Source organism: Conger conger, chromosome 13 (assembly GCF_963514075.1).
Source record: "Conger conger chromosome 13, fConCon1.1, whole genome shotgun sequence".
Taxonomy (NCBI): domain Eukaryota; kingdom Metazoa; phylum Chordata; class Actinopteri; order Anguilliformes; family Congridae; genus Conger; species Conger conger.
This window is the reverse complement of record NC_083772.1, coordinates 14347725-14369296: the sequence shown is the minus strand read 5'-3', so window position 1 is coordinate 14369296 and position 21572 is coordinate 14347725. Positions and strand designations below refer to the sequence as shown.

At 44.8% G+C, this 21572-nt stretch overlaps 2 protein-coding genes across 2 annotated transcripts; one reads left to right on the top strand and one right to left on the bottom strand.

Moving 5' to 3' along the window:
* The first annotated feature begins 6579 nt into the window (after positions 1–6579).
* Positions 6580–12242, top strand: nfkbib (nuclear factor of kappa light polypeptide gene enhancer in B-cells inhibitor, beta). Its single transcript, XM_061217856.1, has 6 exons — positions 6580–7459; positions 7687–7804; positions 8567–8768; positions 9903–9991; positions 10677–10919; positions 11033–12242. The coding sequence occupies exons 1-6, from the start codon at positions 6924–6926 to the stop codon at positions 11075–11077; spliced, it is 1233 nt and encodes a 410-aa protein (XP_061073840.1). The 5' UTR covers positions 6580–6923; the 3' UTR covers positions 11078–12242.
* A 3257-nt stretch (positions 12243–15499) lies between these two features.
* LOC133108364 (proteasome subunit alpha type-6-like) lies at positions 15500–21550 on the bottom strand. The gene is made up of 7 exons (XM_061217860.1): positions 21290–21550; positions 20468–20562; positions 19559–19640; positions 19011–19166; positions 18531–18709; positions 17435–17529; positions 15500–15805 (listed from the first exon to the last, which is right to left on the bottom strand). Exons 1-7 carry the CDS (start codon positions 21363–21365, stop codon positions 15748–15750), a joined length of 741 nt encoding a protein of 246 aa, XP_061073844.1. The 5' UTR covers positions 21366–21550; the 3' UTR covers positions 15500–15747.
* Between the last annotated feature and the right edge of the window lie 22 nt (positions 21551–21572).

The window sequence follows — 21572 nt, the reverse complement described above, 5'->3', positions numbered from 1 at the left end:
TAAAAATAGCACAGTGAGCTGCATCTAAAATTTAATTTTATTCTGTTGCTATTTTTTTTTTATCACACTTGCATTTATATAGATTTAAAAATGACAATATCTTAAAAATATGTTTATTATACATGAAGTTTAGATAAGTTTAGGTGAACTCTGACCTACTCTAGTTCAAAGGTCAGTATTGTGCGCGTGACAAAACAAACTGGTAGCCCTTAGTATGACTCAGAACCCATGAAGTAGCTCTCAGTTTCAAAAAGGTTGGTGACCCCTGCTCTAGAGTCTGTTGTGCATGAAAATCCCAGGAAATCAGTAGTTTCTGAGATTCTCAAACCCCCTCTTTCTGACACCAACAATCACTCCACGCTCAAAGTCACTTAGATCACATTTCTTCCCCATTCTGACATTAGGTCTGAAAAACAGTTGAACCTCTTGACCATGCTTGTATGCATTTAGTTGCTAACACGATTGGCTGATTACATATTTGCATTAACAAACTGGTGTACAGGTCTATCTAATAAAGTGCTCACTGAGTGTATATATATATTATATTATATTATATATTATATACTAATATACTAATAATAAAATAATGTGTTATTTAGCTGATACTTTTATCCAAAGAGTCTCACAGTTGATTATACTAAGCTGGGTACAATCCCATGCAGAACAATATGGAGTTAAAGGTCTTGCTCAAGGGGCCATAAGCTGTGCAGATCGTATCGCGGCTACGCCTGGACTTGAACCTCAGTCATGCACCTTAGCCGCTAGGCTGCAACGGGCTCTAGCCCACTTATGTACCACGCCCCTGCGTGTGTAACACGGTGCATTAGTGGGTCAGAGCCTGTTGCAGTCGGCAGCCATTACTGTACATCACCGCGGTAATTATGTGTGGTAATCACTGCGAAACCCGGGTTTACTGTGTGTTCCACAAACAGCAATTATCCCTGTATGCTGACTACCAGCAAAGTGTAGTTAATATGAAATTCAATTAGGACTTATTTATGTGGAGTTAACAGGCAGACTCACTGCCGCACATAAAGATGCTGTCATCGTTCTTCTTCTTGTTTGACGTGCGTCCACTGGATACACAATGTTCTCACAACGTTGCTAATAAAAGCAATGAGAGCATTAATGTCAGCGCGCGCGCGCGTGTGTGTGTGTGTGTTTGTGTGTGTGTGTGTGTGATTCAGCGTATGCGCGTGTCCATGTGCGACAGCGCTAACTGGGATTAATCATTCATACTGGACAACGCTTATTAATGTTGTCCAATTATATTTCATTAATTAAGCTTTCACACAAACGGGGAAGTCTTTTACCTGGACGAGGCCCAGGACGAGGATCAGGAAGGCTCCTGGGAGCGGGACTGGACTGGCAGACGCGGTGGGCGCTGACCTCAAAAGATTAATTAGGCCGCGGTGTGCCGGACAGCGCTGTTAACGGTTTACCGCAGCTTAGCGTCAGACAAGGGGATCATTCTGACATTGCATCACCTGAGCTGTTCCTGATTACCAGATTCAAGAGGTCATCGCCATACACCACCTGGCTATATTTAACATGCACAGGGACACATGTGCTAACTGGGGCATGCACACACACACACACACACACACAGACACACGCATGCACACATGAGTGCATTATTAATGAATAACATTTGGAGCTGCAGGGCACAGAGTGGCACACCCCACTTAAAATGTCAACTTTTTCTATGAATGACCATTCATTAGAGTCATTTAACTCCTCCATAGGCACTACATAGACATTCATAAAACACATATACTGTACATTTTGTGAATAAGCTAAATTAGGCATAAGGGGAAGTAGGTGACATTGCCATAACTTACCGAATTACATTTATTTTCCATTTACACACATCATACGGCAACCACCTTTTATGAATGCCTCTGTATTGCTTATGAAGAGGTTATGCAGCAAATATTAGGGCTGCTCCTAAAAAAATGGGACCCAATTGAATGTGCCACTGATGCAAAGGCTTTGGTCATGGCAACCACCATGAAGCTGCCGTTTATAAATAGCTTTCCCCGGTGACAGTTATGGCCACAATCATGTACAAGCATGCAGGCAATTGTGAACAGTACACAGTAAGCAGTGTGTACAGTAGGTGTGTGTGAACGCATACTGTGTGCGTACATCAGTGTTTATATATTTATGTTCCTGATGTCCCTGCACACACATACACCGTACACTCAGGCACTGTTTGTACTCACTAATGAGTGGACTTAAAATCCTAGCACAGCTCACCCATGCTGTGGATGTCATGACAACTGTAGGCGTGTTGTTACATTGCTTGCGGGGTGCTAAACTTGTGGAGGAAGAGGACAGATAAATATGAGGGCGGCGAGGGGAAGCCTGTGGCGTGAGACCTGGCCTCCAGGGGTGTGCTGTGCGGGGACTCACTTGTGGGTGGCGACTCGAACACCCGTGTCATCAGGCCCACCTGTCAATCAGCCCCCCCCCTCCACCAAAGGAGCAGCTGGTCACGCACACACGCCAGCGTGGTCCCCGCGTGCGCGGTCGATCTTTGGGGACCGTGATTTAGGGCCTCTGGTGTGAGGGGCAGCTGGCAGGTTTAAAAGCGGCCCTGTTAGCGGGTGGACCCCATGGGACCCACATATTACAGCGCCTGGCAGCTGCTCGATAAAGCCATGGTGCTGAATCGTTGTTCTGCCCCAAATTACAGCTGCGGAGACCCAGAGGATCCCCCCTGTCCCGCTGGGTTATCTGTGGAGAGGGGTCCCACCAAAACTAGGCTCACCTCATGTCAATGAGTATGGAGTATTTCAATGAGTATGGGGTATGTCAATGAGTATAGAGTAGGTATTGGAGGAGGGGCCAATACCTACTCGATACTCATTGACATACCCCATACTCATTGAAATACTCCATACTCATGGACATACTCCATACTCATTGACATACTCCATACCCATTCCCAGAGACAGAGTGCATGAATGCACTTGAATGAGCTTCTTTCCACAGAGATCCAACATCACCTCCACACCCTCAAGGACCCTCCCCCAGACCTGACACCTCCCAGGTAAAGCCACTCGTTCATTCAGAAAAGAAGAGGAACCATTTCGAGCAGCCTCCACGACATACTACAGGCAGCAAGAGTAGTTCATGAGGCAGTCCATAAGAGCAGTGGCGTTGCGTGGGACAGGGCCACTAGCCACTCAGATTAATCATGGTAAACATTGATTGAGGAGGTGCACGTGATACACTTACTGAATGTGAAGTAGCTCCCGGGATTCGAGATGCAGGCTAATCATTAGAATGAATGCCCTGAATACACACCGGTTAGGTAAACACACACTCGCCCTCCGTGCGTACAGAATATAGCACAGAGCATCTTGTGTGGAGTAATTATACTTAAAAATGCATTCATATACAAACATGTGCACAACTGTTTACACAAACAGAGAAAGGGTAATGGTAACAAAAGGCTGCATTTCATCAAACCACCTTTGGCAACGTGTAAAATGCAGTGATAGCGTTTCAAAACATGACTTGAAAAGCAATGCAATTTTATTGCTCTCTTGTAGGCCAATGTTGTAAAATACAGATAAGAGATCAGCTCGGGGCGGGCCTTGTATTTGAAAATGGAAAGCGAACACAAAATGGATGAGCATCTGTCTGCAGAGCGATGATTACTCGGGGTGGGGGCTCTCGCTTTGGGCAAACGCACGCCAATCTGGCACAGTTCTCCATTTCCGAAACGCGTTCCCCCACACACGCTGAGGGCCCTCGGTCACGCGCCGACCCTCTCTGGGGAGTTGCCGCACCCGCCCTTCCCTCCATCCCTCGCTCCCGCCCTCCGTCCCACCGCGGCAGACGGTCCATTCCACTGGAATAATCTGTTTGTTCATCCCCCCTTCTCCCCGGCAGCTGCGTTTCCTCCCGGTCTGCAGACTTTCATTCCATTCCGTGCCTCTCTTTTCTTTTCTTTTCTTTTCACAGCTTCACCCCCTCCCTGCCCAATCAATACTCAGGCCCCGTGAGGGGGGGGTAAATGAAATGCAGGCCTAATGTCATTTCCTAAATTGCGCGCTGGGACTTTCGGCACACTGGTCAAGGGTACATTGCCTTCCTCCATGCCTGGGCTGACTGTACCTCCATCAGGCTGACTGTACCCCCTTCACCGAGAAACAGTGGTTCAGGAACCAGGGAGGGGGAAAGGTACAGAGAGAAAGAGAAAGAGAGAGAGAGAGTGAAAAAAGAGACAGAAAGAGAAGAAGAGTGGATAGAGGAGCAGGTGACACTGCAGCCCCTCTCACGGTTGGAGTAAAAACAACTCCCTTGCTCAAGGGCACAACAGTTGTATAGCACCTCAGAAGATTCTCCTTTGTGCTTTTCCACTCCCCTCTCTTACCACCATGCTGCACGCTGTTCATGCTCACTCTGCTCACTACCACTCCCCCTCATCCCCATTCCCTCACTTTCTCAATGTCTCCCACCCCCCTATTTCATCAATGCCCTCCTTTCTTCCAGTCCTACATCCTGCATTAAGAGGTGAGGCATGAAGTGGTTGTTTCAGTTCTCTGTTGATTTAAGCCCATGCCGTAATAGGGTGCTAGACCTCATTATCTTAAATAATCACCACTCTGCTGATCATTTCCAGGCCCGAAGTCATAGCTTTCTTTGGGCCCAAGGACTAAGGTGAGCCTTCTGGGCAATTTCAAGCCTGTCAGAACAAACAACATCAACTGTTTGAGGAGTTTTTTGTGAAGTTGACTCCTTTTTTAGGTTATAGTTTGAGCCCGATGGAGGTTAAATTGAGAATTATAAGCAAAGCTTTCATTCAACACTCCTCTCATTTCATTACAATGTCTTATCTATCCTTTGTGTTTAGCTGGCTTATGCACATGCTAAAATCTGAGAGCATTTTAAGACTTATGACAACGGTCTTGAAAATCAGCTTTTGAGTTCACTCAGACATTTTATCTGTATCTTATCGACCTCGCGCATCCAGCTGCAAAGCTTTGTGCAATCAGCTGCTGTGGAACCAAAAACCTGTGATAATATCTTCCAGGAATGCATTACATAATGTAAGTTACCACTTGTGGTGGCACGGATGGTGCAGTGGGTAGCACTGCCGCCTCACAGCAAGGAGGTCCTGGGTTCAAATCCCCGTCGGCCGGGGCCTCTCTGTGCGGAGTTTGTATGTTCTCCCGTGTCTGCGTGGGTTTCCTCCGGGTACTCCGGTTTCCTCCCACAGTCCAAAGATATGCAGGTTAGGCTGATTGGAGAGTCTAAATTGCCCATAGGCATGAGTGTGTGAATGAATGGTGTGTGTGCCCTGCTGACCTGTCCAGGGTGTATTCCTACCTTTTGCCCAATGTATGCTGGGATAGGCTCCAGCCCCCCTGCGACCCTGTTCAGGATAAGCGGGTTAGGATAATGAATGAATGAGTGAAGTTACCACTTGTCCGTATAGGCAGAAATTATAAATAAAAGGTGACTTTTGTAATTAATATTAAATGTATTCATTTAAAAAATAAATGATCAAGTAATGTCCCCCTGGTACACACTACCTAGTCCCTATGCCTACCCAAATCCGAGAATTAAATGATTGTGGCATTACTAGAAGTGCTGGGTGTTCAACTAAACTTGACTGAAATTACAACCAGGGAGGTAATTTATAATTTATCACACTTATAGATATGTCAGCAGCATAAGAAAATCCACAATATAGTCCTTCCAACATATGTTACAAAAAATAAAAGCATACAGTAATTTAGTTTTTTAAAGCATTTACAAATACTGCTTTCACGTTTAAGCATTTGCAGTTCGTCCTTGCTCTACACCATGAGCCTACATTTACTGTTTCTTATGCAACTGAATGTGCCTAAAAATGGCGACTTCACAGAGAGGGGTGGTTGACACCTTTGGCTCAAGGGCACTTGTCACCTGTGCCTGTGCTCTAAACCCCTCTTTAGTTAAAACAGGGGCGTGTACAAACAAATTATAACTGCAGCCTACATGCCAAACAGATATGTCACTATGGCTTACGGGTTACCGCAAAAACATCGATCACACAGCTTCGTGGGCAGATGGTGCCCATGTTAACCTTTCTTGAGAAAATTGTGTTCCTTTGTTCTCATTCTCAAAACAACACGAGTCGTCTAGTAGATTGGTGTTTTGGGCTTTTTTCCTTCTTTCTTTCTTTTTTTCACGAAGCATGTGCGCCACCTTGTGCTTTTTGGTGTCACTTTTAATTTACGCCGTTTAATGTGAATGAACATAAATGTAGAACTCTGCTACATTAAGGTCATACGATTATATAGCAATGCAATACATCGCCAACCTTACAATAAAATACGTTTTGTATGGAGTTTTCGATGACAGCTCATTGATAATATTATTTTTGCGCTAATGAATGACTTAAATAACGATGCTTTTTCATTTGCATATAAACAAAACACAAACAGAAATACGTACGTGTTATTTGTGTGCATATAAAAACATTAACGCTTTGTTGATATATTGGAATATGATGTGTTGTGGTTATATTTAACTTCATAACCCAGATCGCTGTGCGAGAAAACAATTGGTAAACTTCCGGCCTGGAAAGGAAGCTCTCTAGCAGAGTGGAGTGCAGACAGTCTCGATATGATAAGAGGGGCGATTGGGAATTCCCCAGAACAGCAAAACACCTTTCGTCCAACAGAAACTAAAATCTATGGCGTTAAATTCGCAGGACTAATACGCAGAACCGAAACGATTAAGATGAAATTCGATGAAATGACTCGCTAGCCGTCACAGCTTTTCAGCTGTCCTCGGTACAATCTGCGAATATAAGGGGGCCACTTGCACCCTTAAAAGGACATAAACATCGCTGGCTTGTCACTGTAAAATATTGCATACTTTTTGTCGTTGCTCGTTATAAAGCCCATTTTTTGGTCCAGATGGAGGACATGCAAGCACAGACGGTGCAGTCGCAAACCTTGCCGGATTCTGGAGATCAACATGTACGGCCTGGGTTCGGCATCGGATTCGCTAAACACGAAAGTTCCAAAGGGATCCACGCAGTCCCGTTGGAAGAGTGGTGCGACAGCGGGTTTGGTGGGTGTCTTAGTGGCGGGGCGCTCGGCCTCGATGTTACGTTTGGTAATGAAAACGAGTCCTCTCCAGCCTGGGAATCTACCCCATCCACTACCGTCAGCGCCGAAACCAGATCCGAACCGCGGCCCACGGACTCCTGCGTTTCCCTTGGCTGTGGCGAGAGACTGGACTCGGCTCTGGGCGATTCGATAACGGATGACATGTTGAGTTGCATTTCCCAGGGAATGGGAACCATGCGATTGGGAGAAGGAGCTGGAAGCGGTCCCGTTGACCGGAGTAGCAGCTTGACAGGGGGTGGAGTGGAAACGGGCCCACTGGAGGAGCGCCAGATGAGGGAAATCTTCAACACATTGAACTTTGTGTCGGAGGACGGAGACACGTGAGTATAGGTTAAAAACAACTGGTTTGTCTGCTAGCTCGACCACATAACTGGTCTCCGCTACTGGTAGTGGCTAATTAAACAATGACATGGGCAGGATTGTATTGTATGTCCTTTCAAATTGATTTGTAACGTAGGCTACGATGTATAAAGGCCTTCGCTAATGGGCTCTGCAATTCTAGGCTTTCTAACAATAGATGGACACCGTTCTCTCCTCTGTCTTACAGGGCACTCCACTTGGCACTCATCCATGAACACTGGTCCTTTGTGCAGTATCTTCTGGGGGTCATATCTCTGGATCAGAGTTTTACGCCTTACCTGGACATTCAAAACGACCTGGGGCAGGTGTGCAGCGCTTGTGTGCGCGTCTGTGTTTGCGTGCCACTGCTATTTCTGTTGACGCTATTGATGGTACTGGTATGATTGTGTTCTGGATTGAGGTACGATCCAGTTTTTGCCTCTGATTTTCATCGTGCCTGACATGAAACATGATGCGATACTTGCCAGTGCTCTCGATGGGACTTGCAATTTGTCTGTGAATAAGTAAATAAGTCTTTCTCCTTGCCCCTCTCTCCTTCTTTATTCTGTTCCATTTTCCATGTTTTTCTGTCTTTCTCTCTTTTGCTGTCTCTGCCACTCTACTTTGTTTTATTGAGCCAACAAAGTAGCCAGAAATCTTCATAAGGTTGGCCCTGTATATACTCTAGCCAGGTGAGCTAGAACTACCCAAGTGGCAAGTGGGCATTCACTATCGGGTGTGGGGGTTTATCCGAGGTACATGGGCCATGTGTTCACTTTGAGCGAAGAGAGCTTGTGCATTTGCTCCATCTCTAACTCTCCCTCCTCCCTTTCTCAATTCAATTCATTTTCCAAACCATACCTTTACTTGATGGGGAAAAAAAATATAGACGAGATATGTGTAATGTAATGGTAGCTAATGACACTCTCTCTCTCTCTCTCTCTCTCTCTCTCTCTCTCTCTCTCTCCTCTCCCTCTCCCTCTCCCTCTCCCTCTCCCTCTCCCTCTCCCTCTCCCTCTCCCTCTCCCTCTCCCTCTCCCTCTCCCTCTCCCTCTCCCTCTCCCTCTCTCTCTCTCTCTCTCTCTCAGACGGCGCTCCACCTGGCGGTGATCGTGGACCAGCCGGAGTGTGTGCGGGGGCTGCTGTATGGCGGGGCAGGTGTGGAGCTGCAGGAGCGGGGGGGTCACACCCCGCTGCACCTGGCCGTGCGTGAGGGCAGGGTGGCCTGCGTGCGAGAGCTCACCTCCAGCCCCAAGAACCCAGAGCACCTGCGCATCACCAACTACTCCGGTACGGGCTCGGACACGCACACACACGCGCGCATACACACACACACACACACACACACACACACACGTTCACACGTCATTTAATGCAAGTCCGAGTCAAGTCTCAAGTCTCTGAGCTAGAGTCCGAGTCAAGTCTCAAGTCTCTGAGCTAGAGTCCGAGTCAAGTCTCAAGTCTCTGAGCTAGAGTCCGAGTCAAGTCTCAAGTCTCTGAGCTAGAGTCCGAGTCAAGTCTCAAGTCTCCAGAATGGTGCAGCCTATACTACAGTTTGGCTATAGAAATGAATCACAATTCCTATGCTAGTTGAGGATATAGAAACCAGAAGTCTAGATTACATTTTGTTCATGGCATCACATGTGACAACTGAAAAAACAGTATTATCAGGGGCACACACAGAAGAACTACCACGTCTGAGCCAACATTTTGGCAAAAGCCATTCTCAAGATGGCTGGGGAAAAGCTTTGCCAAAACCTCAGGTCTGGGTTCGGGTTCTACAGCTTTTAATGGCAACGTCTATTACAAACAACCTAAAGTACATACAGTTCTTATTTGTATATTTGACTCTGGAATAACAATCAATGTCCACGCAATTACTACATAACGTCACCTAACTGGATATTCAAAGTGACTCGCTGTCCTGCTTGCATATCGAGTTTAAAGTTTATTCTCATAGGTTTGTAAAAATAGTGCAACCTTTTGCTCATGCAAACGCAGCTGCTTCTGTGATCTATGTTGACAATTAAAATGGAAGGGGCTTTTCAAGCCAACCTGAAGACGTTTGTTTTAAAGTTATTGTACATTACGCTAGTGTTTCTCTAGTTAGCTTGCATAGCTTTTCGAAATACAATTTAAATACCATTTGAATTGCAAGCCAACGTCGCTACATCTAATAACAGTAAGAAATTTTGCGCCTCCATGATGCTGATTAAATGGTGATACAAACATTGCACTGAGTCTGAAACGCGTCATTTGGCCGTCACAACGGTTTAGCTAACTAACGTGAGGCAACAGGGAACAGTGGCATCTGCTCCTGTGCTAGTAAACTTACTATTCTCACCTATCCTCCTTCATTCATCCCTCACTTGCGGTCTTTCTTTCTTGCTGACCTTTCATCCTTCTCCTCTCCCTCCCCCGCAGGGCTGAGTGCTCTGCACCTCGCTGTGCAGAAGGGAGACGAGGACATCGTGAAGATGCTGCTGGACGCCGGCGCTGATGTCAACCAGAGAGTGAGTCCGAGCGCAACGCTGCATACTGCCGTGACAGACGGCCCAAAAATAAGTCAGCCCCCAGCAGAATGTAGCAGTGAGGGGACTGTCAGCAGCTCCTAAAAGTTCTACCCGTGTTCATATGGGTAATGTTAAACCTCATAAAACTACAGTAACCAGGAGGCCCCTCTCAGTTTTACCTGTGTTCATATGGGTAATGATAAAACTACAGTAACCAGGAGGCCCCTCTCAGTTTTACCCGTGTTCATATGGGTAATGTTAAACCTCATAAAACTACAGTAACCAGGAGGCCCCTCTCAGTTTTACCCGTGTTCATATGGGTAATGTTAAACCTCATAAAACTACAGTAACCAGGAGGCCCCTCTCAGTTTCACCCATGTTCTGTATGAGTAATGTTAAACTTCATAAAACTACAATAACCAGCAGCCCCTTAGTTTCACCCATGTTCTATATGAGTAATGTTAAACTTCATAAAACTACAATAACCAGCAGCCCCTTAGTTTTACCCATATTAAATGTGAGTAATGGTCATAAAACTACAGTCACACACACAATGATTTTCAATTACTCTGTCTTCGCGCTACCTCGTACAGCCCTCGTACAGCCGAGTTTGCCGTGACGTGAGACGTGGTTTCTCCCCTTGTGGGTGACGGTTTTTGGGGCCTTCCTCTCGCACCTCTGCCAGGACCTGAGTGCGGGCCGTTCGCCGATGCACTGGGCCGTGGAGTCTCAGAGCCCCGGGGTGGTGCGGCTGCTCCTCAGGGCGGGGGCCGCCGTCGACCAGCCCTCGTACGCGGGACACACGCCCCTCTACTGCGCCCTCCACAGGCCCAACGGGGAGGTGCGTCACCTGCTGAGGGAGGGCGGCGGCTCTGCACCCTGGGGCCGGGAGGAGGACGAGGAAGAGGAGGACCGGGAGAGTGAGGAGGTGAGAGGGACGGAAGGGTGGATTGGGGAACTGGATGCTTGTTTTGGGGGATAGCTCGGGCATAGCGGGAAGGGCAGTAATGTGGAGCGGTTCTCCTCGTTGTCTCTCTGCAGGAGGAGTTTGATGACTTGATCATCAACGGCCACCCAGTGCTGTAACCCATGAGTGTTGCCATGGAGACGAGCCAGCAGCCTGCAAACGCCGTGTCATTCCATGCAGCACGGCAGTTTGTAGACTGTAGGTGTGTGTGTGTGTGTGTGTGTGTGTGTGTGTGTGTGTGTGTAAAGATGGTCCCGTGCATTTTCAGGCAAATCTAACTGCTGTTCTATGTACTGCTGTTGTCTTGTACAGCAAATCAAACTGCTGTTCAAGGTGACAATGCTCTGGCGTGTATGGTGTATGATGTGTGTGCGCGTGTGCGTGCGTGTGCGTGTGTTTGTCTGTTTGAGAGATGGCATATTTTACAATACCACACTGGCTAAGTAGAAGTTCTCTGTCAAGGACTGTACCATTGTAGTAGAAGGTATTCTGGGGGGTGTGTGATGGTTCTGGGTTTGGACTTGAGCTTGTCCACCTCTTTTACTTTATAGTGTTTTACTGCCTCCAATGCGACAGGCCAGCGTGACATAGTTCAGCTTAAAAGTTTGCAGGCCCAAGTTTGCTTCTGTAACTATAAACTAAAAAGAGGTAGTGCCATTCTGTGCTCCCAAATGAACCTGCATGATCGAGGTTAAGTGGGAAAAACCCCCATTGGGAGCATGTGGAGTTATTGTTAGCTTGGCTATTTCTGTAAATTGATTATTGATTGACTTTATATTTTCGAGGCACCACGAATCGTGTGTGCTTCCTTTTACTGGAAGGATCGCAAAAGATCCCAAGCTAAATCTGGTGACTTGGGTGAAGTGGTCAGCTTCGAATGGACGATTGAGTGAAAGTGTAAATAAAGAGCAGGAAAAGAGGATGGTAGGGAATGAAAAAGGAGGGAAACTGGAAGTGGGACAAACATGGAGTGAGGAAGGTAGAGAGCGAGAAAGAGAGAAGGGGGGTATGAGAGACAAAAACAAATGGTGTAGCGGCACTTAATTTAGCTTCATTGCTTTTTGTACAGTAGCTTGACTCTAAAGAAATACTGTCTACATCAGTGCATGTGTGTTTTTCTTTTTTTTCTATTATCCTTGAAGAGGACAGGACCTCCTAGCAGTGATGGCTTGCGCTAACAGTAACACTGATAAGATTTCTGTCTCGATTTTTGCTTTTGTTTTCTTCACTAGAATGCTTCCCATGAGGAAAAAAAACTTAAATAAACCATTGAAATGAAACTGATGCCGCCTCCTGTCTTTGTCTAGTGTGTCCACCTTGAGCCCATCCTACACGCACATGCATGCTAGCCTTCTAAAGTCCAGTGTCGGCACGCAGCGACACTGCAAACACACAGCCGCCGCCAAATTAATTCACAATGTGACAAAAATATCCATCCATCCATCCATTATCTGAACCCGCTTATCCTGATCAGGGTCGCAGGGGGCTGGAGCCTATCCCAGCATACATTGGGCGAAAGGCAGGAATACACCCTGGACAGGTCGCCAGTCCATCGCAGGGCACACACACCACTCACTCACACATTCATACCTACGGGCAATTTAGACTCTCCAATCAGCCTAACGTGCATGTCTTTGGACTGTGGGAGGAAACCGGAGTACCCAGAGGAAACCCACGCAGACACGGGGAGAACATGCAAACTCCGCACAGAGAGGCCCCGGCCGACGGGGATTCGAACCCAGGACCTCCTTGCTGTGAGGCGGCAGTGCTACCCACTGCGCCATCCGTGCCGCCGACAAAAATATCATTTTAATAAAATAACTTCAGGTAGGCGAAAGTAGCATTTTTGTCTGAATTAATGAATAGACATATAATATCCATATGGCCAGCACAAAGCAGTAGAATATGCTTTATAAACGAGTGCATTTATCAAAAACACAATCGTTGCTTTTAAAAAAAGACAGGTGTAGGGGAAATCAGGGATTAAGCTCTTTACTGTACGGTATCTAGAAATGTAAGGTTATTTTTGGGTTTATTCTTTGCCAAGAAGTTGTTGCCAGAACATTTCACCGTTACAAGCTGAGAAGACCGTTTGCTAAGGACAGGGAGCACAAACAAAATACCGACAGTTGGGAGATGATTTCATTCTCTAGAGAATGTCCTGGCATGAGCGGGATACAATATCTACAAAAAACCCATTCAATATCGGCTACATGAATCATCCATTTATGGCAGGGGATTTACCGTAAAGAAATGCACTCTTGAAAATGAAAGGCCAAGACCCCACACCCTATTTTTACCCAAATTGGAATGTGCCATCAACATGTTTTGACATAGCCTATGCATACGTTAAAAGCCTATCCAATCATGTTGATTGGGGAGGATGCAGGCTAGCCTTTGTTTCCTCCAAAATGTATGCTGTCAGCCAACCACTTTCCCACTCTCGGTTTCCAGGGAGACATAGACAGGGAAGAATGCCAACTTGCTGACTTCCTGTGTGCTCTGAACTACGACATTATGCGGAGGAAGTTGTGTTCTGAACTACAACATTATGCAGAGGAAATGGTGTTCTGATTTGAATCAATGGCACCCATTTTTTTCACACTAATGAGCTAAACAACGTTGAATAATTGAGTATTAATGTTAGGAAACTACTCTGCTGATAATGGACATGCGACCATAATTAGGTTGTGGGAAGCTATTTTATATATTTTTAGCTTCATTTCCATGAAGTTATTATGCTAGATTGAATAACTAATTAATTTATTACATAAATGAACAAATCATTAGGCAAATTAAATAAGAGCAGAAGTTGGTATGGCGACGGATTTGGACACGGATATGGATTTGGCCTTCCTTACATAGAAGCACTAGGCAGGGGTATTGCCTGAAGACCAAATGGTACGCCAGCTTTGACAAAAGCTTGCTTTGGTAAGGTCACCTGTGGAACATCACCCTTCTGACAGCATGTGTACACCTGAAGCTGTATAATAGCTCTTACACTGGACTACTCCTTGAAAACCTTATTGTCATGTTAGTAAGACTTCTTCTTACCAATGTGACTCTATTGTCATTGTCAAGGTTCATTCAAAGTGACTACAAAGATACAGGTGGGCCATGGCCACCTAAATAATATCCAAATAAAGAGTCTAGTAACAATGCAATAATAAAAATTCTAAACTCCTCTTTCACCATATCCTTGTTAAATATTTCCTAAATCTTTATACATAGACCTCCTTGCAATGAAACCTTAGAACTTGGGCTAATATATCAAGATATATTTTTGTAAGTGTTAGGCATTTCTTGTCCTCTGACAGAAAGCAACATGGTATTCCTGTTTGGTGTGTTTTATTTTGCAAGATTGTGATCCTGGGGCAGAATATGGGTGAGACGGCTTTGCACCAATGGGAGAAGCCTGGGGCACACATGGAAGCTGATTGGCTGAATAGGATCATGTGGTTCCGATGGTAACAGTCATCAGCATACAGTACTGTGCAGAAGTCTTAGGCACCCTAGACTTTATTATATATATGTTTATTTTTGTGTGTGTTAGTATAAAAGAACACATTTGAGCTTTCCAAATATTCATTTTCCAAAGGTATTTTTGTATTTAATTAAAAAAAGTAACATATTACTGTAAGCAATTGATTACTTTTTACATAAAAAACTTGATCAAGGCTGTCTGAGATCAGAAGCAAGGAGCCAACTAAAGTCTGTGGCAAGTTCTCCAACATGCTTGGAACAACCTCCCCGCTGATTGTCTTATAGAACTGCAGGACAGTGTTGGCTATCTCAGAGAAGTGATGCAGTTTTAACGCCGAAGGATGGTCACAAATAATATTGATTTGATTAAGTTTTTAACTATTCTGCCAAATTACTAAAATGTAATGTAACATGTATCGTACGTTTATTTAGGACCTTTCAGTTTATTTTTGAAAGAATCTTATCTGTACAGAATGTTATACAGGTGCCTAAGCCTTTTGCACAGTACTGTACAAGTACACACGTGGAAAGACAGGTGACACAGCCAATGTGACACTATAGATTTAACAATCATTTTAGTCAAATTTCACTTTTGCTAATTAAACAGTCACTAGCTATGGTCCCATGAAAATGTTGGAGCAAATTTTGCTTGAATGCTAAAGCTGCTTTTCCTTGAGTGTAACACAGACTAATTGCTGATCTGACCAAATTTTATGCACAAAATCATTTTCATTAGGCAATTACACAAAATAGGGACATGACTTTATAAATTTGTATGAATTACTGTCAACAGACACATAGTTAGAGATTAGGTAAATATGGGACCAGTCTAGTTACAGCAGAGCTGCTAAGATCTGCTTTCTGAAAGCATGTTTTTTGTAAGAAATGTAACTTTCACAATAAGGACTTGATGTGAGTGGTTAATTGAGCACTACAGATTAGTGTTCGCAAACATACTAGCATGTTTAATAGTGTGTTTCTCTGTATCTGGTAATCAGTGTCAGGCTACAGCAAAGACAAAATGTCTGCAACAATTTGGGGAAGACCGTGTCACATAATTCAAAATTAACTCCTTTATTCAATATCCACACGATATGAAAATCACGGTACTGACTTTTATGCAAGTTGAGATGAAGTGTCATAGGGATATTGTGTGTATGAAACTCCAGATGACGTTACAGCAGCCAGAATATACAAATTGGACTGATAGACCAGGGGCTTAAACCATTAAAAACATCTCCTATGTAAAATCTGCTATTGTCTGCCTGTCAGTCTGTCTGTGTCTCTGTCTGATAAGAGTGTGCGTCTATTCCCTCTCGGCGATGGCCACCAAATGCACTTCAATCTCCGCTTCCGTGAGTGTCCTGTTGGGAAAGAGGCAGGCCCGGATTAGTGGACATCCCTCGTTAAACCGTCAGAGCTGTCGCTTACCGATGGCTGTGTGTCACAGTGCACCTCCACCAAAATGGAGGGTCATTTCTCCAGTCTTCATCTGATTTCTATAGACAGGTTCCATCATTGTTATGGCATATAGGTCAACGCCACAATGTCATCCGATGTGAGTTAATCTGCACAAAGCCAAGTTTCATGCTTGTGTTTTGTTGTTGTAGACTGTAAAAGAAACTTTTTTTAAAATTTGAAATTGTTTTATTATCACTGTATTTTACTAGCCAAAACAACTACCGTTTGTTCAGTGAAAGTCTCGAACCTTTCCTGCTTCTATGTTGGTTGCAGACACGCAGTCACATAATCTAGGACAGATCTGACTGTGCTCTGTCCTAGAAAGCGGTGTCAGAATAAGACTGGATCGACCTCCCTTTCCTCACACAGGGTCACTTCCTCACCCCCAGGGAGGTAATATAATAGCTGCCATTCAAATACTCAATCAATCAATCAAACGTTGCACTCATTCTGTGTACAATCAGGGTGCTGCACAATGCTTTACTGTGGTTATGACCCAGAGGGAAAAAACTATTTGATCCAGTGTGAGAAAAACAGAGAAATTAATCCCTGACCACCAATCAGGCAATCTAGCTGAAATTCTGGAAGACGGCAAAACATTTCACTTCCATGTTAAGCGGAAATGTCGATAGGTAGTATGAACACTATGAAAAATAAGAGTTTAAATGGCAAACTATTAAACTATTCTCTGGATAAAAGCAATAACTGGCTTGAGGCCACTGGATACTTTTATAATCGACTGACAGAAAATAAATTGTCATCAGCAAACCAGCAAGTTGCTCTTCCATTCCATGGTCGATTAATCACGCACAGAGTTGAGACTGGATTTATGTCACTTTCATAGCAGTAAGAGACAGTAAAGGGGATAGTCAAGTTTCAATAATCTAACTCACCATCTTTAGTCAGTATTGCTATGGGCAGTATGTTGAACGTAAGATTTCTTTAATCAAGTAAATGGTAAATGGTCCAGGTCAAGTAAATGGTTGGAATTTTTATAGTGTCTTTATTCAAAGCGCTCTGCAATTGATGCTTCTCATTCCCCCATTCATACACATACTCACAGTCACACACCAGCGGCAATTAGCTGCCATGCAAGGCACCAACCAGCTCATCAGGAGCAATTGGGGGTTAGGTGTCTTGCTCAGGGACACTTCAACACAACTGGCAACCCTCTGACTGCCAGATGACTGCTCTTACCTCCTGAACGAATGTCGCCCCAAAAATGAAAATTACTGAGGCACCCTAGAATCAGTATAGACACTGATAGTTTCGTAGAATGGTATCGAGAGCATACAGTAGGATCAAGATTGTCATCATAAATTCACACAGATGCCCAAACCCTGATATTAAATGATATGGATTCCCCCAATGGCGGACATGTCATTAAAGAGAAGGCATTATGCGGATGTGTTAAATGCGTATTGAATGTACTGCATTATATCTTTAGGAGGGCTTGGACGTGTTTGGGCACAGAAATGGGGACACCTGGATGGGGTCAGAAACAGAGCGGGGCAGTGAGGGGTGGTCTGTACCTGAACTTGGGGCTGTCTTTGGTGACCACACCCACCTCTAGCTCACTGGACTTGAAGTCCAGCGACAGGACTGAGGATAGGCAGGAGATGGCCATCTAAAGGAACAGAGAGAGAGAGAGGACTCCAGTCACCCTTGTGCTGACAGAGCTGGACCCTGTTCCACAAAGAGCAGGATAACCGATTTCACTAGATAACTGCACTGAGGGTCTGACAGAGAGAGAGAGAGGTCTGACAGAGAGAGAGAGAGAGGTCAGACAGAGAGAGAGAGAGGTCAGACAGAGAGAGAGAGGTCTGACAGAGAGAGAGAGAGGTCAGACAGAGAGAGAGAGGTCAGACAGAAAGAGAGGTGTGGAAACGCTAGGATTAGACCTGAGGTTTCAGTAACCTGAGGCACTGGGATCCACACGCAGAGCCAGCTGTTCCTGTCACATAAATAAGCTACATGCAACTTTTTTTTAAATATCACATCCACACATCTGATTTAACAGCATGTGTCAAGCTATCAAACGGATAGAAATCTCAGCATATGATGTCCCAACATCACAGTTTCATTAGTAATATAAACTCAGTGAGCACTTTATTAGGTATTTCTAAAAATATAGACTTATTTTTTAGACTTCTACTGCTGTGGCCTATCCACTTAGAGTTATGATGTGTTGTGTGATACTCAAACCACCCTGTCTGCCACCAACAATCATTCCACGGTCAAAGTAATTTAGCTCACATTTTTACCCCCATTCTGAGGGTTGATGTGAATATTAACTGAAGCTCCTTACCTGTATCTACATGATTGTATGCATCGCACTACTGCCACACAATTGGCGGAGTAGATAATCGCATGAATAAGTAGGTGTAATAAAGTTAAAATATTCTTAATAACATGCTCAGTGAGTGCAAATCTCAGACCCGTACCCATATACAAAACCAACCCACTGACATTAATATCTGCGAGTCAGTGTCCACGCAAAGCCCTTAACCCCACATTGCTCCAGGGGGATTGTACCCTGCTTGGTCCAATCAATTGTAAGTCACTTTGGATAAAAGAGTCAGCTAAATAACTGTAATGCAATAATGCATGCATTGGGTGTAGTCTCACCTCCACAGTCTTGTCATAGGAAAGGTCTGGCTTCTTCTTCAGCTTCTTCTCCAGGTAGCTGTTGGCCTCCGTCTGCTTGGCGCCAACACTGGTGGCCCGGAAGCCACAGAAATAGCCAGCTGGGTCACACTTGTACAGCACGGGGCCAAACTTTGGGTCTACCGCAATTAGGGTCATACCTGTGAGAGGGAGCAGGTATGGTTTATCAGAGAAACACTGACAGAGGAAGGGAGAGAAGTGGAGAGAGGGAGGCAGGGATGAGGAGAAGAGAGAGAGGGGTAAAGGAGAGATGGGAGAGAGAGAACTGAGAGGTTGGAAGAAAGGGAGAGAGAAAGGAGGTGTGAGTAAAGTGGGCTGGTAGAAAGGGGTGGGGGGTTAAATCCAGTAGAGAAACAGAAAGAGAATGGATGAATCGAATGGGGTGAAGGAGGGATTAAGGCCTGGAGAGAAGGAGAGAAAGAGAGAGAGAGAGAGACTCACAGCAGCCCAGGGGTCTCATCTCGGCATTCTGCGTGTAGACCTGCGAGATGTCCGCCAGTCTGCGACACAGCATGTCTGCCGTGATGTCATAGCCAAACTTGTACTTGTACTCAGCTGCCTCTACCCGCGCCCGGTGCACCTGGGACCGGCTATCGGCTGGGGGAGGAGAGCGAGAGAGAGTGAGGGGAGTATGTGTATGTGTGCGTGTGTGCATATGTGTGTGTGTGTGTGTGTATGTGTGAAACGGAGGAACAATGATGATAGCATCAAGGACATCAAGGACTATAAGCACAGGCAGAGGGCAGTCAAACGGCAGTGAGCCTTTTTCAATCATAAGAAGGGATTTACAATGGTCTCGTAGCAATGTTTTAACACAAAAATCTTACCTATTGCACCTTTAAATTGACAAGAGCTTCAATATCAAGTCATGTTTGTCACCATAACAACAGACATACTGCGTGTGTGACGAGTGTGTGAAAACACAACATATAGAGGCAAGTGGCTGCAGTGCGCAGGCCATGTTGGGGGTGAAGTCGGGGTCCCCTCACCGCAGTGTCCCGTCATCACACAGCCAATGCGGGGGGTCAGGCGGTACATGTTGGTCAGGGTGGACGCATCAAGGAGCTTGTCCTGTGGTCATGGTGACAGACGGACACTGGGTTCAATGGCCAAGTCGTCTCCGTCCATTTAACTTCTGTTATCTGATGCTTTTACACCAATATCTCCCAGGCAGACTACTGTACTACTCATGGAATAACTGAACTGCATTACATTACAGTACAGTACAGTTATTCAGCTGACACTTTTATGCAAAGCGACTTGCAGTTGATTAGACTAAGCAGGGGACAATCCCCTATTGGAGCAATGTGGGGTCAAGGGCCCAACAGTTGTGCAGATCATGCACCGAGCCTTGAACTACCAAACTTCCAGGTCCCAGTCATGTACCTTAGCCACTATGCTACAGGCTGCCCAAAAGAAAACTGCATAATGAACTGAAATGTATTTTGGGAACAACTGAAAACAGAGATTTGGCAGCCATCACATCAGCAATCGGGGTTAGCTCCACCAAACACTGATTCTGGGTGCATGGCAAAGCCACTTTAAATAGGCCACTGTCTCGACTTATTTCTGTATCTCATAAAACATCGTAGTTTGTTTGGCATAATGTGCAGGTCTGGACAGTGCAGGTACGCGTACGCATTAAGGACAATGCGGCTGGACTAAGGTGCTCATGTTCGTATTCAGACGCTGTTCCGCTGTGCTCGCAGCTTGCCTATAAAGCACTCGACTCCAAAGGCAGATGGAAGCTTCATGTATACATTTCACATCACTTTGAACGAGCAATTGGCCAAGAGACGGCAAAACGTTTGCCAACGTTGCTCTTACATTACAGCAACCCTCAGGCATATACTGAGAGCGTTGTTTTAGCTGGGCAGTGTCACCCTTGCATCTCTTACCGGAACTTTCTTCTGTGTGATAACCACGGAGCAATCTTTCCCCCTTAAGCCCACTGATGTCAGACCACTCTGGGCGATGGCTTTGAAGGCATACTCTGAGACAGATAGCATCAACCAATCAATCAATCAATCAATCAATTAAAATAGCTTATATTATTTGTCCTTCACAAAAATTGAAGGAGCTGTGTTTGGAAATCAATAGAAATAGTAAAAACCAGAAACAGGAATACATTAACCAGGACAGAACTTACGATACAAATTTAGCCTTAAATTACATTAAATAGGCTATTTACATAAATGTATTTGACAGCGTGTTACATTGTAAGACATATCAAAGTGACTCCATTATTAATCATTCGTGTCAAAAGATTTCATACTGCACTTAGCCTACATCTTACATTATTACAATGAAACCGTGACCAACCGCGTCTAATAAGAGAAGCACTCATTCGTTGACAAGAGCGGTACTGTAATCCACCCACAGGGCACATCAAAGTTAGAAACCAGAATATATGGATACATAGTAATACACACATACGAAAAAAGAATAGCTAAGGGAATAAGCGACATAGCGATTGATATATTCTAATTAAATAGGCTACTTTTCACATTCATTTCGACTTGACTGGTCGCGACGTGACGTATGGTCGACAGAGCATTATAGCAAAATTAAACTTTTGTTACTTTTACAAGCGACTCTGTCTTTTGATTAACAGTCTAGAGAAAACATTTCACTCCTGTGCGATCATCGTCTGTTCGAGTTCTGCTGCAGAAGTTCTGACGGAGAAAGCAAAATGAGATTAGATTAATGCATGTCCTTACCGACTTGATAAAGGCGGCCTTCGGGTGAAAAAATTGTAATGTGTCGATCAAACCCAGCATTCGAACCCCGGGACATAGCTATACCTTATTAAATAATGTTAAAAAAATAAAACAACACACAAAAGCACTAACTTTCCTATCTGGAATCAATGAAATGCCCCTCTATTTTGCGGAACGGAGGGCAAATGTGAATAAGAGACGATGATGGTGGATATTATAGCCTACTTCCCTGAGTTTTAGGCTACCGTTTCACTTTCTCTTTCTCTTTTCGATGAACCATGGG

Excerpts from the sequence above, each read along its gene's own strand:
- nfkbib (XM_061217856.1), top strand. The coding sequence starts at position 6,924 with ATGGAGGACATGCAAGCACAGACGGTGCAGTCGCAAACCTTGCCGGAT. Across the intron at positions 7,460-7,686 it reads GTGTCGGAGGACGGAGACAC|GGCACTCCACTTGGCACTCA; the intron begins GTGAGTATAGGT and ends TCTGTCTTACAG. Across the intron at positions 8,769-9,902 it reads GCGCATCACCAACTACTCCG|GGCTGAGTGCTCTGCACCTC; the intron begins GTACGGGCTCGG and ends CCTCCCCCGCAG.
- LOC133108364 (XM_061217860.1), bottom strand. The coding sequence starts at position 21,365 with ATGTCCCGGGGTTCGAATGCTGGGTTTGATCGACACATTACAATTTTT. Across the intron at positions 18,710-19,010 it reads GATGAGACCCCTGGGCTGCT|GTATGACCCTAATTGCGGTA; the intron begins GTGAGTCTCTCT and ends TCCCTCTCACAG. Across the intron at positions 15,806-17,434 it reads AAAGACAGCCCCAAGTTCAG|GACACTCACGGAAGCGGAGA; the intron begins GTACAGACCACC and ends CTTTCCCAACAG.